The sequence below is a fragment of the Catharus ustulatus genome, chromosome 6, assembly GCF_009819885.2.
Source record: "Catharus ustulatus isolate bCatUst1 chromosome 6, bCatUst1.pri.v2, whole genome shotgun sequence".
Classification (NCBI taxonomy): domain Eukaryota; kingdom Metazoa; phylum Chordata; class Aves; order Passeriformes; family Turdidae; genus Catharus; species Catharus ustulatus.
Window position 1 is genome coordinate 1,339,394 of NC_046226.1, and position 13,874 is coordinate 1,353,267.

At 44.3% G+C, this 13,874-nt stretch overlaps 1 protein-coding gene across 1 annotated transcript in view; it reads right to left on the reverse strand.

Annotated features, from left to right (window-relative positions):
* MDGA2 (MAM domain containing glycosylphosphatidylinositol anchor 2) overlaps positions 1-13,874 on the reverse strand; it is a 229,199-nt gene that overhangs the window by 92,111 nt on the left and 123,214 nt on the right. The window contains exon 7 of the mRNA XM_033063561.2: positions 10,594-10,863. Within this exon, the coding sequence (XP_032919452.2) occupies positions 10,594-10,863 (270 nt within the window). The remainder of the gene's footprint in view (positions 1-10,593; positions 10,864-13,874) is intronic.

Consider the following 13,874-nt stretch of genomic DNA (forward strand, 5'->3'; position numbering starts at 1 on the left):
TCAGGACCTGGAAGGTTCCAGAGATTCCATACTTTGGACATACCAAAAAATCTCAGTCTGCTCCATCCACGAGTGGTGAAAATGTGAATTCAGACTCAATTTTATTTATTCCGACTCAATTTTGCTGTTTCAGACTCAGTTTTGTTTATTTTGACTCCATTTTATTAATTCAGATTCAATTTTGGTAATTCAGACCCAAATTTGTTCATTCTGACTCAATTTTGGTAATTCAGACTCAGTTTTGGTAATTCCAACTCAGTTTTGCTAATTTAGACTTAGTTTTGCTAATTCAGATTCAGTTTTACTTATTTTGACTAAATTTGGTTAATTCAAACACAGTTTTGCTAGTTCAGACTCAGTTTTGCTAATTCTGACTCAATTTTGTTAATTCCAACTCAATTTTGGTAATTCTGACTCAATTCTGGCAATTCTGCCTCGATTTTGACTCAATTTTGGTAATTCAGACACAGTTTTGCTAGTTCAGACTCAGTTTTGCTAATTCTGACTCAATTTTGTTAATTCCAACTCAATTTTGGTAATTCAGACTCAGTTTTGCTAATTCTAACTCAATTTTGGCAATTCTGCCTCGATTTTGACTCAATTTTGGTAATTCAGTAGCCCCTTGAACAACACAACTCTTTGGGACTTGCAAATTCCACGCTGAACGAGCGCTCCCACCACCAGGAAAAGAATTCACACTCCCAGAACTCAGAAAATAATTCACATTCATTTAATTATTAATTGTCTTTTTAAAGTGGGGGGAAAAAGCCAAAATTGGAGCCTCAGTCCCACAAGGCAGGAGAGGCTTCTTCCACTGAGCAAGGCAACATTTTTAAGGAGAGAATGGAAAATTTGGTGTTTTTCCAGGAAAAGCATCATTTTGGGTGCTGCTCCTCAGTTCTTAAAGCATCCAGCTGGCTGGTTTTATTTACTCATTTATTATTTAATTTATTGACATGATTCATTTGCTGCTGTTTATTTAAGGAAGTTTCATGGCTTTAATCAAGAAGGGATTTTTTTGCATTTCTTCCCTTGGGAAAGCCTCAGCCAATTCCCAGGCTGGAATCACGAGGATGAACCAGTTGGAAACTGCCACAGAATGAAACTCTGATATTTTTTTTTTGGTGTGGAAATAACAGCACAAACAATGCTTACACACACAAAACTCTCAATATTTTATGCAGATCCTTTTCAGGCAGGGAAAAAACAAAAAAAAATATAACTGGATGGGCACGACCAGAGCGACATTTCAGCCCAAATTAGTTGCTCATAACCTCAATAAACTATTTTTATTTCTGAATTTTCAGCAGTTTCTCCTGCCTGGAACTGAACAAAGTCTAGCAGGGAAGTCAGGGTGACTTTCCTTTGTGGAAAAGAAACAATTCCAAGGTAAGAAAAGGGGGCAGAACCTCAAACTTTGGGTCAAAGCTGTGTTTTGTAAACAGAAGGGGTTGGTACTGGATGGTCTTTGGGTTCTTCCAACCCAAACCATTCCAGGACTCTGGATGAGCTCCCAAAATCCCTTCAGACCTCCCTGATTTCCACCACCTTGGGAACACCTGAGCTGAGCTTGACCCAAACCCAAAGCTAAAGGAAAAAAGGGGGTTTGGTATCATTTCCTCCACCCAGCAATCCCATAAAAAATTGGTTTGGGTTTTCCCTCATCTGTAAATTCCTGGAGCAGGAAAATTCCCACTAGGAAATTCCAAAATGCCACAAGATTGGAGCCATGGGCTTTGTCTCTGTGGCATCAGTCACATTTTAGGCATTGAGGAGTTTCCCAAACAGAAATAAAAGAGAAATCAAAGGTTAAGGGGTTTTTACAAGGGGGAATGGGTATGAACTAAAAGAGATTTAATGGGATTTTGGGAAGGGGTTCCTGGCTGGGATGGAATTCCCAAATTTGCTGTGGATCCCTGGAATGTGGATCATTCCAGGTTGGACACTGGGACAGTGGGAGCTGTCCCTGCCATGGCAGAGGCATGAAATCATTTTTAAAATCCCTTCCCACCCAAACCACTCCAGGACTCTCTCCTGAACCAGCAAAATGTGTGGGATGCTGCTGCTGACCCTTCCCAGAAAAATTCTGGGAATGTCACAGACCTCCAAAGGAGCAGCAAAAGTGCAAATAAATCTGAAACTGTTCTCTGAGACTCAGCAAAGTGCCACAGAGCCCCAAAGAGCGAGGATGTGACCAAACAACCCAACATGAAACAACTCTTGTCCTCAAACTCCTCCCTAACAGCCCCTGCCCTCCCTCATCAATTATATTTTCAAAGTCATCAAATGCAGGGCAGGATCTCAAGCAAGGTTTGCATCCACCAGGTTAATTTGGTTTTTTTTTCCACCCCCTCCCTATCAACACCAAATTTTCCTTTTAATGCCTCAGAATGTTCCTGCCTCACCAATTTCCCACAGCCCAAACCCACACTGAGTTCTGCACCATTTCCTGAAACATTTTTGGAATTATGGACCCTGGATGATTCCCAGCAGATGTGGAGCCCTGCAGGGCCTTGGAGTAGATGTTGGAGGTTTGGAGAGCTCAGAATCCAGCCTGGCCATTGTTCCTGAGCACCCAGAATGGGGAATTTCCCATTTTCCAACAATTTCATCAGCCACAGCTTGCTTCCAGGATCCTCCAAATTCACTGGGAATTCATCTCTGGGGTCAGAGCAGCCAGGAAATCCTTCCTGTGTCCCCAGGTGTTCCTGATCCCTTCCTCTTTCCTCCTCACAAAAAAATGAATTTGTGATCCTGGGAAAGATTCTCCACTTAATTTTTAAGGACAATGGACTAGAGAGACAAGGAAAGGCCAAAGATCCCAGAATTCCAGGATGGATTGGGTTGGAAAGGACCTTAAGGATCATCCAGTCCCAACCCCATGAACAGGGAGATCTTCACTGTCCCAGGGGGCTCCAAAATACCAAACCATCCTGGAACGATGGGATAAAGGCTGAAACAACAAAATCCACATTTATTTTTATCTGGAATTCCAGCCTAAATGGATCCATTTACAGCCCAAAATTCTCCTTCCCACTGAATAAACACCCATGGAAAACCTTCCCTGCTGTCTCAACAGTAAATTGTCCATTTCCATTCAAGAGAAGGAAAACCCAAGTTTTTATCCCAAGCTCTGAAGAGACACCAAGTTTTTGTTTATTTTGGTTGTGGGCAACAAAGTTGGGTCTGTCTTCAACATTCTCCAGGATTCCCTTAAACTCCATTATCCAAATAATTTAACAACTGTCCAAAAGATCTTTTTCACTGGTGATTATCCCAGAGTGGCCATTAAACTTCATTCTTTACATGAAAATACATTTTGACATTGTTCTGTGGATAAAGAATTGAAAAAACTCAGATTTGTTGTTGCCAAAAATTTCAATTTGCTGTCGTAGACCAGGAAAATATTGGAGAGGAAAATAATGGAGAGGAAATTACAGATTTGTGGCTCAATTGTAAAACTGAATTATGAACAGAAGAGCAAAACCACACCCCAAATAAGAGAGTTTGTGGATATCAGATTTACATAATCAGAGCACAGAATTCCAGAATGGTTTGAGTTGGAAAAATCCATAAATTCCATCCAATCCCACATCTTCCATGGGCAGGGACCCCTCCCACTCTCCCAGGCTAAATATGATTTTTAACAGGGTTGCAGCCCTAGGATTTGATTTTATTCCCAGGAGTTTGTGCAGAACCAACTTGGAATCACGAGGATGAACCAGTTGGAAACTGGCACGGAATTAAAATCCAAGACATGGGCTGAGTTGTTTTTGTGTGGAAATAAATGAGATATCAAGTAGAAATTTTATATGACTTCATGATTTTTAGGATCAAACACTGGCACTGGTTCTCTGGAGAACCAAAGGATGCTCCAGATTTTTCCTGGAAAAACTCAAGGCAAGATTGGACAGGGCTTGGAGCAGCCTGGGATAGGGGAAGGTGTCCTTGCCCATGAGATGGAATAGGATGAACACCTCCCACTGTCCCCAGTCCCAATGTCCAACCTGGCCTGGGACATTCCAGGGATCCAGGGGCAGCCACAGCTGCTCTGGCAATTCCAGCCCAGCCAGGAATTCCCAATTCCCAACATCCCACCCATCCCTGCCCTCTGGCAGTGAAGCCATTCCCTGTGTCCTGTCCCTCCATCCCTGTCCCCAGTCCCTCTCCAGCTCTCCTGGAGCCCCTCCAGGTGCCTTCAGCTCTCCTGGATCCTTCTCCTCTCCAGGGAACATTCCCAGCTCTCCAGGGGAACATTCCCAGCTCTTGGAACAGCTCCAGCCCCAGAGCAGCTCCGTGGCCTCCTCCAACAATTCCACACCTTCCTTGTCCCGAGAATCCCAGACCTGGATGCATTTCTGGTCATAAGGACCAGTCTGGGTTGGAAGGAAATCTAAAATAATTCAAAACTATCAAGAAATAGAGTAATGAAATAAACAGTCTGAGATTTTAGGGACGACACTCCAACTTGCACCACTCTCAAAATTCAAATTCCTTAAACTGGGCAGTTAGGATCATGGAATTGCTCAGGTTGGGAAAGTGCTCTGAGATCACCAAGCCCAACCATCAACCAGCACCACACCTCATCCCCATCCACACATTCTGGGCACAGCTCCAGGGATGGTGCCCAAATCCCAGCCCTGAGCAGCCCTTCCCAATCCACGAGGAAAAGACTCGGAGATCACTGAGAAAACTCTCCCCAAGTGCTCCCTTCACATCCCAAGACAGGCTGGAAGCAAATTCCTGCTAAAAAAAGCCCCACACTCCCAACATTTCAGCACCAGCTCCTTCTGCTCCTGTCAACACGGTTTGAGATGGAGGATTTTGAAATCCTGAACTTCCAGCAGCTCCGAACAATTAAGATGTCAAACGTCTCCTGAAGCATCTCTAAACTTTTTAATATCAAGTAATTATTTGGCACTTCCAAGGCCAGATGCATTCCCACTTCCAATTTAAATGCAAATCCCACGGAGAGACTTCAGGTTTTGTCTCTGCTTTTTGAAACTGCTGCTAATTCTGCACAGAAAAGGATTTTTCATTCCTGGTTTTCCTTAATTAGCTCCCGGCTCCTTCGGAGCTGCAGGAGGGGAGGTCTGGGCTCCTTTGAATGATGAAAATTTCAGTTTACAACTTGCTCCAAATCTGATCCGTTAAAGAGATGAAGGGGAGATCAAAGGGGGAGAAAACTCAGCGTGGTTCCTCCTTTAGAGGGAAAAAATCGCAGCAGGGAAACGGCGCAGGGGGTCGGGAATGGATGGTCCCTGAGATCTGCCCCAGCACAAATCAGTCCGGAATTCTGGGAAAAATCCAGCTGGGATTGAGCTCAGGAGGTTCCTTCTCCAAAATCCCAGCTCACACCGGGTTTTCCAAAATCTGAAGATCTCCAGGAATGGGAATTTCACAGCTTCTCACCCCCAGCTCCCAGGAAAAATCAGGAGCTGTCCCAGGGGTGTCACTGGGCTTGGAGACACAAATTGCTTCCATTTTCCTGATGGAAAGATGATTCCTCCCAGATTTTAATGATGGATGGTGGATGAGATCCCAACACATTCACCTGAGGGTGAAATTCAGAAAAACTGCAGGAATTTGACCAAGAAGAAACTCAGCAGTTTGAATTTCATCACTTTTAAAATCTCAAGCAGAAGAAAAAGGGAAAAAAATCCAAAAATATTTTCATTTCAACTTAGCAGCTGGAATTTCATTGCTTTTTAAAATAACGAAAATATTTTCAACTTAGCAGCTTGAATTTCCTCACTTTTAAAACCTCAAGCAGAAGAAAAAGGGGGAAAAAACTGAAAATATTTCCTACATTCAAAAATCCCAGCTCACACCGGGTTTTCCAGGGTCTGAAGATCTCCAGGAATGGGTATTTCACAACTTCCCACCCTCAGCTCCCAGGAAAAATCAGGAGCTGTCCCAGGGCTGTCACTGGGTTTGGAGCTGAAATTGCTTCCATTTTTTCTGATGGAAAACTGCTCTTCCCAGATTTTAAGGATGGATTGTGGATGAGACCCCAACACATTCACCTGAGAGTGAAATTCCAAAAACTGCAGGAATTTGACCAAAAAGAAACTTAGTAGCTTGAATTTCATCACTTTTAAAACCTCAAGCAGATGAAAAAGGGAAAAATATAAAAAAAATTTTCATTTCAACTTATCAGCCGGAATTTCATTGCTTTTTAAAAAAAATGAAAATATTTTCACCTTAGAAGCTTGAATTTTATTGCTTGTACAACTCCAAGCAGAAGAAAAAGAGGAAAAAAGCCAAAAATATTTCCTACACTCCAAAATCCCAGCTCACACCAGGTTTTCCAGGGTCTGAAGATCTCCAGGAATGGAAATTTCACAACTTCCCACCCTCAGCTCCCAGGGAAAACCAGGAGCTGTCCCAGGGGTGTCACTGGGTTTGGAGACTGAAATTGCTTTGTCCTTCCATTTTTCCTGATGGAAAGATGATTCCTCCCAGATTTTAATGATGGATGGTGGATGAGATCCCAACACATTCACCTGAGGGTGAAATTCCAAAAAACTGCAGGAATTTGGCCAAAAAGAAACAGGGACAACTTAGCAGTTGGAATTTCCTCACTTTTAAAATCCCAAGTAGAAGAAAAAGGGGAAAAAAGCCAAAATTTTAAGTCCTTGGAATGTTGCAGCTGGACGTTTTCCAGGGCCTTTAAAAGGTTTAATTCTTGTGCCAAAGCCATCCAAAAAATAAATAAAAAAAAAATCTTGCTGAGTTTTCCTGCCCAAAGGGATCCATTGGAAATCTTCCCTCTTCTCTTTGCACATCAAGCTCAGCCATTCTCCCAATCCCAGAGATTCCCAAGGTTTCCACACTGGATTATCCCTATTCCTGCTTTTGGGGTGGCTCAGGAGCTTTGCTGGAGTTCAGGATTTCCTTAGAGCCTGGATTTTTTCCAGCATTTCCCTCCAACACTTTTTCTCCCACTTTTAAATACCTCAAAACAACATCAGAACCCCATAAAAATTCCCAAAATTATTTATCAGACTGGGCAGAGAAGTAAAAATCCCAGTCCCAGTTGCTTGATGCAGCAGGAAAATTGTCTTAAAGCACATTCCAAGGGCAGCAAAGCACCTTGGGAGCATCAGAGAAACCACTGTGAACTCATCCTTCTCCTCTTGGTTTCCTTCCCCTCCTAGAGGAGAAAAAAATTGGAGAAACTCAACTTTATCTCAGCCAAAACGAAAATGTTGGTAAAAGATCTTATCGTGTGTTATCAGCCAGGATCTAAAGCAATAATAAATTACAGCACAAACCCTGCCAAAACAATTATCAGCTTTAGTAATTAATAACTTCTGCCAATCAAGAGCAAGAATAACCTTTATCCTTGTCTCCAGTGGAATCCCAGGATCCCTGAGGTGGGAAAAGAGCTCCAAGGTCACCAAGTCCCAGCTGTGCCCACCCTGTCCCCAGAGCTCTGAGTGCCACCCCCAGGTGACACCTCCAGGGATGGGGATCCAACCCCCCTGATCCCCCTTTCCATGGGGAAATTCCTGCTGTGCCCACCCTGAGCCTGCCCTGCCCAGCCTGAGCTGTTCCCTCTGCTCCTGTCCCTGTTCCTGGAGCAGATCCCAAATCCCCCCGGTGTCCCCTCCTGGCAGGGACTTGTGCAGAGCCACAAGGGCCCCCTGAGCCTCCTTTTCTCCAGGCTGAGCCCTCCCAGCTCCCTCAGGGATTCTCCAGCCCCTTCCCAGCTCCCTCAGGAATTCTCCATTCCCTTCCCAGCTCCATTCCCTTCCCTGGACTCTCTCCACCCCCCAATGTCATTCCAGAACTGAGATGTCCAGAACTGGACAGAGCCCCTGAGCTGCTCCCCAGTTCCAGCCCAGGGACACTCAGGACAATCCCATCCCTGCTCCCACATCATTCCTGATCCAATCCTGGTTCCTTTGGCCTCTTTTCCCCCCCTGGGCTCATGTCCCCAGCACCCCCAGGACAAAATGGGGAATGAAGTGTCCACCTGAACACAAGGAGAGGGATCAGGTCATTCCCAGCTCCCAAAATCCCTTCTGACCAATCCTGCCAAACCTGGTGCCCAACAGGTTCCTCTGATGTGCTCCAGAGCAGCAAACCCCCTTCAAAATCCAATTCCTGCTCACAAAAATTCCCTAATGAAAGCCCTAATGAAAGGGCAGGAGGATCAATAAACCATCTCTGTTTTTACAGGAGAGCCTTTTATGAACTCATCCATGAGCCCCCAGTCTGGGAAGAGCTCTCAGGCCTGAGCCTGTGGCAGATAATAAAAATAAATGGATTTATTCAACTCCAGAGCTCCACTTTTCCCCACGTTCATTCCCAGAGCTGTAAACTTTTAGGGCCCACACTGGGAATTTATGTAGGAACATTCTGGATGAGGAGATCAGCTTTGCTTGGTTAAAACCTTTTGAAATCCCATCACAGAGGGCGTTTCTCCATGGAGATGTCTGTGGATTTTCACCAAAGCTTTGGAATTCTCCAGCCAGGAAATAAGATGGAAAATCTGAATTATTAAGGCTGGAAAAGCCCTCGGAGGTCATTGAGCCAAGGTTATCCCAGCAGCCAAGGCCACCATCCCAAAATTGATTCCATTCTCCATCTTGCTGGGAGCTTTTCCCAGGATACAGAGAGGAAAACATGTATGGAAAAAAAATCCCTCTCCAATTTCCTGGAAAACCCAAGATTTTGGGATTTTAGCATTCCAAATTAATCCCAATGATTCCAGGCAGTGACCACACATGCCAAACCCAAATCCCTAAATTGATTCCATTCTCCCACTTTCAGGGAGCTTTTCCCAGAATATAGAGAAAAAAAATATGGGAAAAAAAAGTTCTTTTTTCCAATTTAACTGAAAACTCAACATTTTAGGATTTTAGCATTCCCAACCAGTCCCAGGCAGTGAACACACATGCCAGACCCACATCCTGAAATTTATTCCATTCTGCTTCCTGGGAGATTTCCCAGGATACAGAGAGGAAAAGAAGGATGGGGAAAAGCTCTTTATGCCAATTCCATGGAAAAACCAACATTTTAGGACATTAGAATTTCCAACCAAACCCAGATGATTCCACACATGCCAGACTCCCATCCCTAAATTTATTTCATTCTCCCACTTGCTGGGAGCTTTTCCTAGAATACAAAGGAAAAAAAAAGGATGGGAAAAAAATGTTCTTTATGCCAATTCCATGGAAAAACCAACATTTTAGGATTTTAGAATTCCCAACCAATCCCAGAAGATTCCAGGCAGTGACCCACATTTCAGTGATGGAACCTTGGACATTCCACAGGTGCTGATGTCCAGCCAGCCTTAACTTTATTTAATTTTATCCTTTACTCCTCTAAACCACAAGGGAAATTCCAAAAAAAAAAACCCTTTGGGATAAAGAACAGGAAAGCAGAAGGAAGGCAGTGTAGAGAACGAAATCCAGGATTTTAATCTAATTTTAAAAGCAACAAAAGTTCAATAATTTCTCAATCTGAGCTTCCTCCTTCTATTTCTATTCCTTATTTTTTTTCAGCAGCCACTCCTACAGTTCACACACAGTTTTTCAAGGGATAATCCTGAGGTGCTTCCAGCAATCCTGGCCTTAAAAGGGATTTCCCTGGAGTGCTTTTTGTTCAGGAAGAGCTTTTGTGCTGCTGGCCATTATTTTCTATTTCAACTGCCAGGGAATCCCACCCCTCAGAAAAATTAACTCTGAGGATGAGGTTCCCACTTCCCAGAAAGTCACACAGGCAGAGTGACATGGAATTAAAAATGTGCTGCTGTTACAGCAGGAAAAGGAAGGATCTGATAAAATGGGAATGGGGGAAAATGCTCAGGAGGGAATAAATGGAATGGGATGTCCAGGAATGGGATGGAGCCCCCATCCCTGCAGGGATTTAAAGCCCTGTGGATGTGGCACTTGGGGACATGGGGTGGCCTGGGCAGTGCTGGGGGTGGTTGGATTTGATCTTGGAGGACTTCTCCAACCTCAGCAATTCCATGGTTCCATGATTTTCACACAGCCTGACACCATTTAAACCGAGGAGGAGGAGAAGGAGAAGGAGGAGAAGGAGAAGGAGAAGGAGAAGGAGAAGGAGAAGGAGAAGGAGAAGGAGAAAGGAGAAGAAGGAGAAGGAGAAGGAGATGAAGAAGGAGATGAAGAAGGAGATGAAGAAGGAGATGAAGAAGGAGATGAAGAAGGAGATGAAGAAGGAGATGAAGGAGATGAAGATAAGTGAGAAGAAACCTGCAGCTGAGAGAAGTATTTTTAGGAAAGTCTTGGGAAAAACAGAGGCATGGATGGGTTAGGGTTAGGGGTTAGGGTTAGGGTTTTACACCCTAACACGTGGATGGGTTTTACACGAATGAATGCTGTGTTGATTTATTGTGGCCAATGAACAAAATGTAAACTTTGTAAAGTGTACAAAAGACAGGGGGTTGCTGTGATAAACAGGAATGAACCTCCTGAAGTACAGCGAGCCTTTTGTGTGTCACAGCGACAGCTATCCAGCATTTTCCTCTCGTGCTGGATGGAGGAACCAGAGAATCCTGGAATGGCTGGGAGGAAGGAACCTTAAAGCCCACCCCAGCCCGTGGTTTCCATGACTCACCTCTGACGATGATGTTGGTGGATTTCTTGGCGGGGTTGCCGACGTTGTTGTTGGCCATGCAGCTGTAGGTGCCCGAGTCCTCGGCGGCGATGGCGGGGATGGTCAGGGTGCCCCCGTTCAGGACGCTCTTGTCGGGCAGGACCCCCCCAGACCTGACCCAGGTCAGGCTGGGCGCCGGCTCCCCCCCGGTGGTGACGCACACCAGGGTGATGGCTTCTCCAGGGTTCACCACGATGGGGTCGTCCACCAGGAGCTTGATGGAAGGGGATGCTGCAAAATGGCAGGAAAAATGGGATCAGGGAATGGTTGGGATGCAAGGGATTGTAAATTCCATCCAGTGCCAGCCCTGCCACTGTCCAGGCTGCTCCAGCCCCAATGTCCAACCTGGTCTTGGGATCCAGGGGCAGTCACATTACATCGGAATGAAGAGGCAGGGATTGATGGATTTGTGGGAGTAGGGAAGGATGGATGGATGGATGGATGATGGATGGATAATGGATGGATGATGGATGGATGGATGGATGGATAATGGATGATGGATGGATGATGGATGGATGATGGATGGATGATGGATGGATGGATGATGGATGGATGGATGATGGATGGATGGATGGATGATGGATGGATTGATGATGGATGGATGGATGGATGATGGATGGATGATGGATGGATGGATGATGGATGGATGGATGGATGATGGATGGATGGATGGATGGATGATGGATCGATGATGGATGGATGATGGATGGATGATGGATGGATGGATGGATGATGGATGGATGGATGATGGATGGATGGATGGATGATGGATGGATGATGGATGGATGATGGATGATGGATGGATGGATGATGGATGGATGGATGGATGGATGGATGGATGGATGGATGGATGATGGATGGATGATGGATGGATGGATGATGGATGGATGGATGGATGATGGATGGATGGATGATGGATGGATAATGGATGGATGATCGATGGATGATGGATGGATGATGGATGGATGGATGATGGATGGATGATGGATGGATGATGGATGGATGATGGATGGATGGATGGATGATGGATGGATGGATGGATGATGGATGGAGGGATGATGGATGGAGGGATGATGGATGGATGGATGATGGATGGATGGAGGGATGATGGATGGATGGATGATGGATCCATAGATGGATGGATGGATGGATGATGGATGGATGGATGGATGATGGATGGATGATGGATGGATGGATGGATGATGGATGGATGGATGATGGATGGATGGATGATGGATGAATGGATAGATGATGGATGGATGGATGATGGATGATGGATGGATGGATGATGGATGATGGATGGATGGATGATGGATGATGGATGGATGATGGATGGATGGATGATGGATGATGGATGATGGATGGATGGATGGATGGATGGATGGATGATGGATGGATGGATGATGGATGATGGATGGATGGATGATGGATGGATGATGGATGGATGGATGGATGGATGATGGATGGATGGATGATGGATGGATGGATGGATGGATGATGGATGGATGATGGATGGATGATGGATGATGGATGATGGATGGATGATGGATGATGGATGGATGATGGATGGATGGATGATGGATGATGGATGGATGGATGATGGATGGATGGATGGATGAGGGATGGATGATGGATGATGGATGGATGATAGATGATGGATGGATGACGGATGATGGATGGATGATGGATGGATGGCCTGAAGCCACATTTAGGACATAACAGGTGCCAGCACACTGGATTGGAAACCTTGGAAAAAGGAATTAGTGCAGAACTTCTTTGGCATGGGAAGCCTGTTCTGCTCAAGTCAGATCCTGTACTCATCATCCCTTATCCTCATCCATCCCTCTTCATCACCTCCTCCCCACTGAACTCCTGGGAATTTGGCTGCTGGGATGAACCCCTGGAGGTTGAATCCAGAGAGGTTCCTCCCGTGGACACCTCTGCACATGGAGAGACTGGACAATCCCGGACACAGGGACGGTGTTTTCCCTCTCTGGGATGTACAGCCAGCAGCTCACACCAAATTCCGACAATTCCCAGAAAATTCCCACAAAATCCTATGACCAGGTGTAGTGGGAACAGTCAGCACAGGTTGATGGGGAGATGTTGCTGATCTGGGAAAAAGTTATTAAATGTAATTCTCTTTTCTTGTTTCTCCTTTCCCTTAAATATTTCCATGTGATAGAAGAGGAGCAAAGGCTCCAAAATAAAGGGACAGGGCAGCAATTCATTGGAAAATACAGATATAAATAAAATATAAAGAACATTAATATTGATAATATAAATATAAATAATATTAATACATAAATACTATAAGTATATAAATACTATAAATAATAAATATAAATATAAATATAAATATAAATATAAATATAAATATAAATATAAATATAAATAAATATAAAATCACACTCTGAGCTGTGACATTCTGTGTCCCCTGTAGTGAGGGATCCACCCTGGCTGGATCCAGGCTTTGCTCCAAGGCATCCTTTAAACTGCATTAATGATGAACCAATGTATAAATATCCATTGCTAGGCCAGGAAAAGCAGCAATTCCAAAAAAAAAACCAGGAATAAAAGTGGAGGATTGACATTCTGGGCCACGAATGCCAGCAGAAGTGGTAATAAAAAGGGAAAGGCAATAAAAATGTTCCACTCCAAAATCACATCCCCATCCTTGTTATTACAGGGAGATATTCCCGGGTGCTCTGCTTTAGATGGGAATCTTATTTCAATATTAAAGGAATACAAACAAAGCACTAGAGGCAAAGACAAGAATCAGCCATAAAATCAGAGTTTGCTTCATTTGGGCTTCACCCAGGAGGAATTTGCTTTGTCTGCAGTTGGAAGCAGGAACAAAAAAAATTGGGAAAAGCTTCCATTGTACCTGTCCTGGCACTGGGAGAACTGGGAATATCACACTGATGGAATACCCTGAGTGAGAATCATTGCATTCCCATACTGGGTTACACTTTAAACCCTAAAAACTCCTCTTTGGACCCTTCTGCCAGGCCAGCAGGGTCTGCTCTGACCCTGGGACTGTCTGCAAGCAGAGGGGATTGTTCACTCCAGAGGGAATTGTTCACTCCAGAGGGGATTACTTTCAGTTGGCCATTCCATTGTTTTCTAGTTATTTATTAACCAAGGTTTGGTATCTCAGAGATGGCTTTCATGTCAATCTCACTTATGCTTTCCATATTCTTAAAATCCAGGTAATCATATTTAAAAGGTTTTCTGTTTCA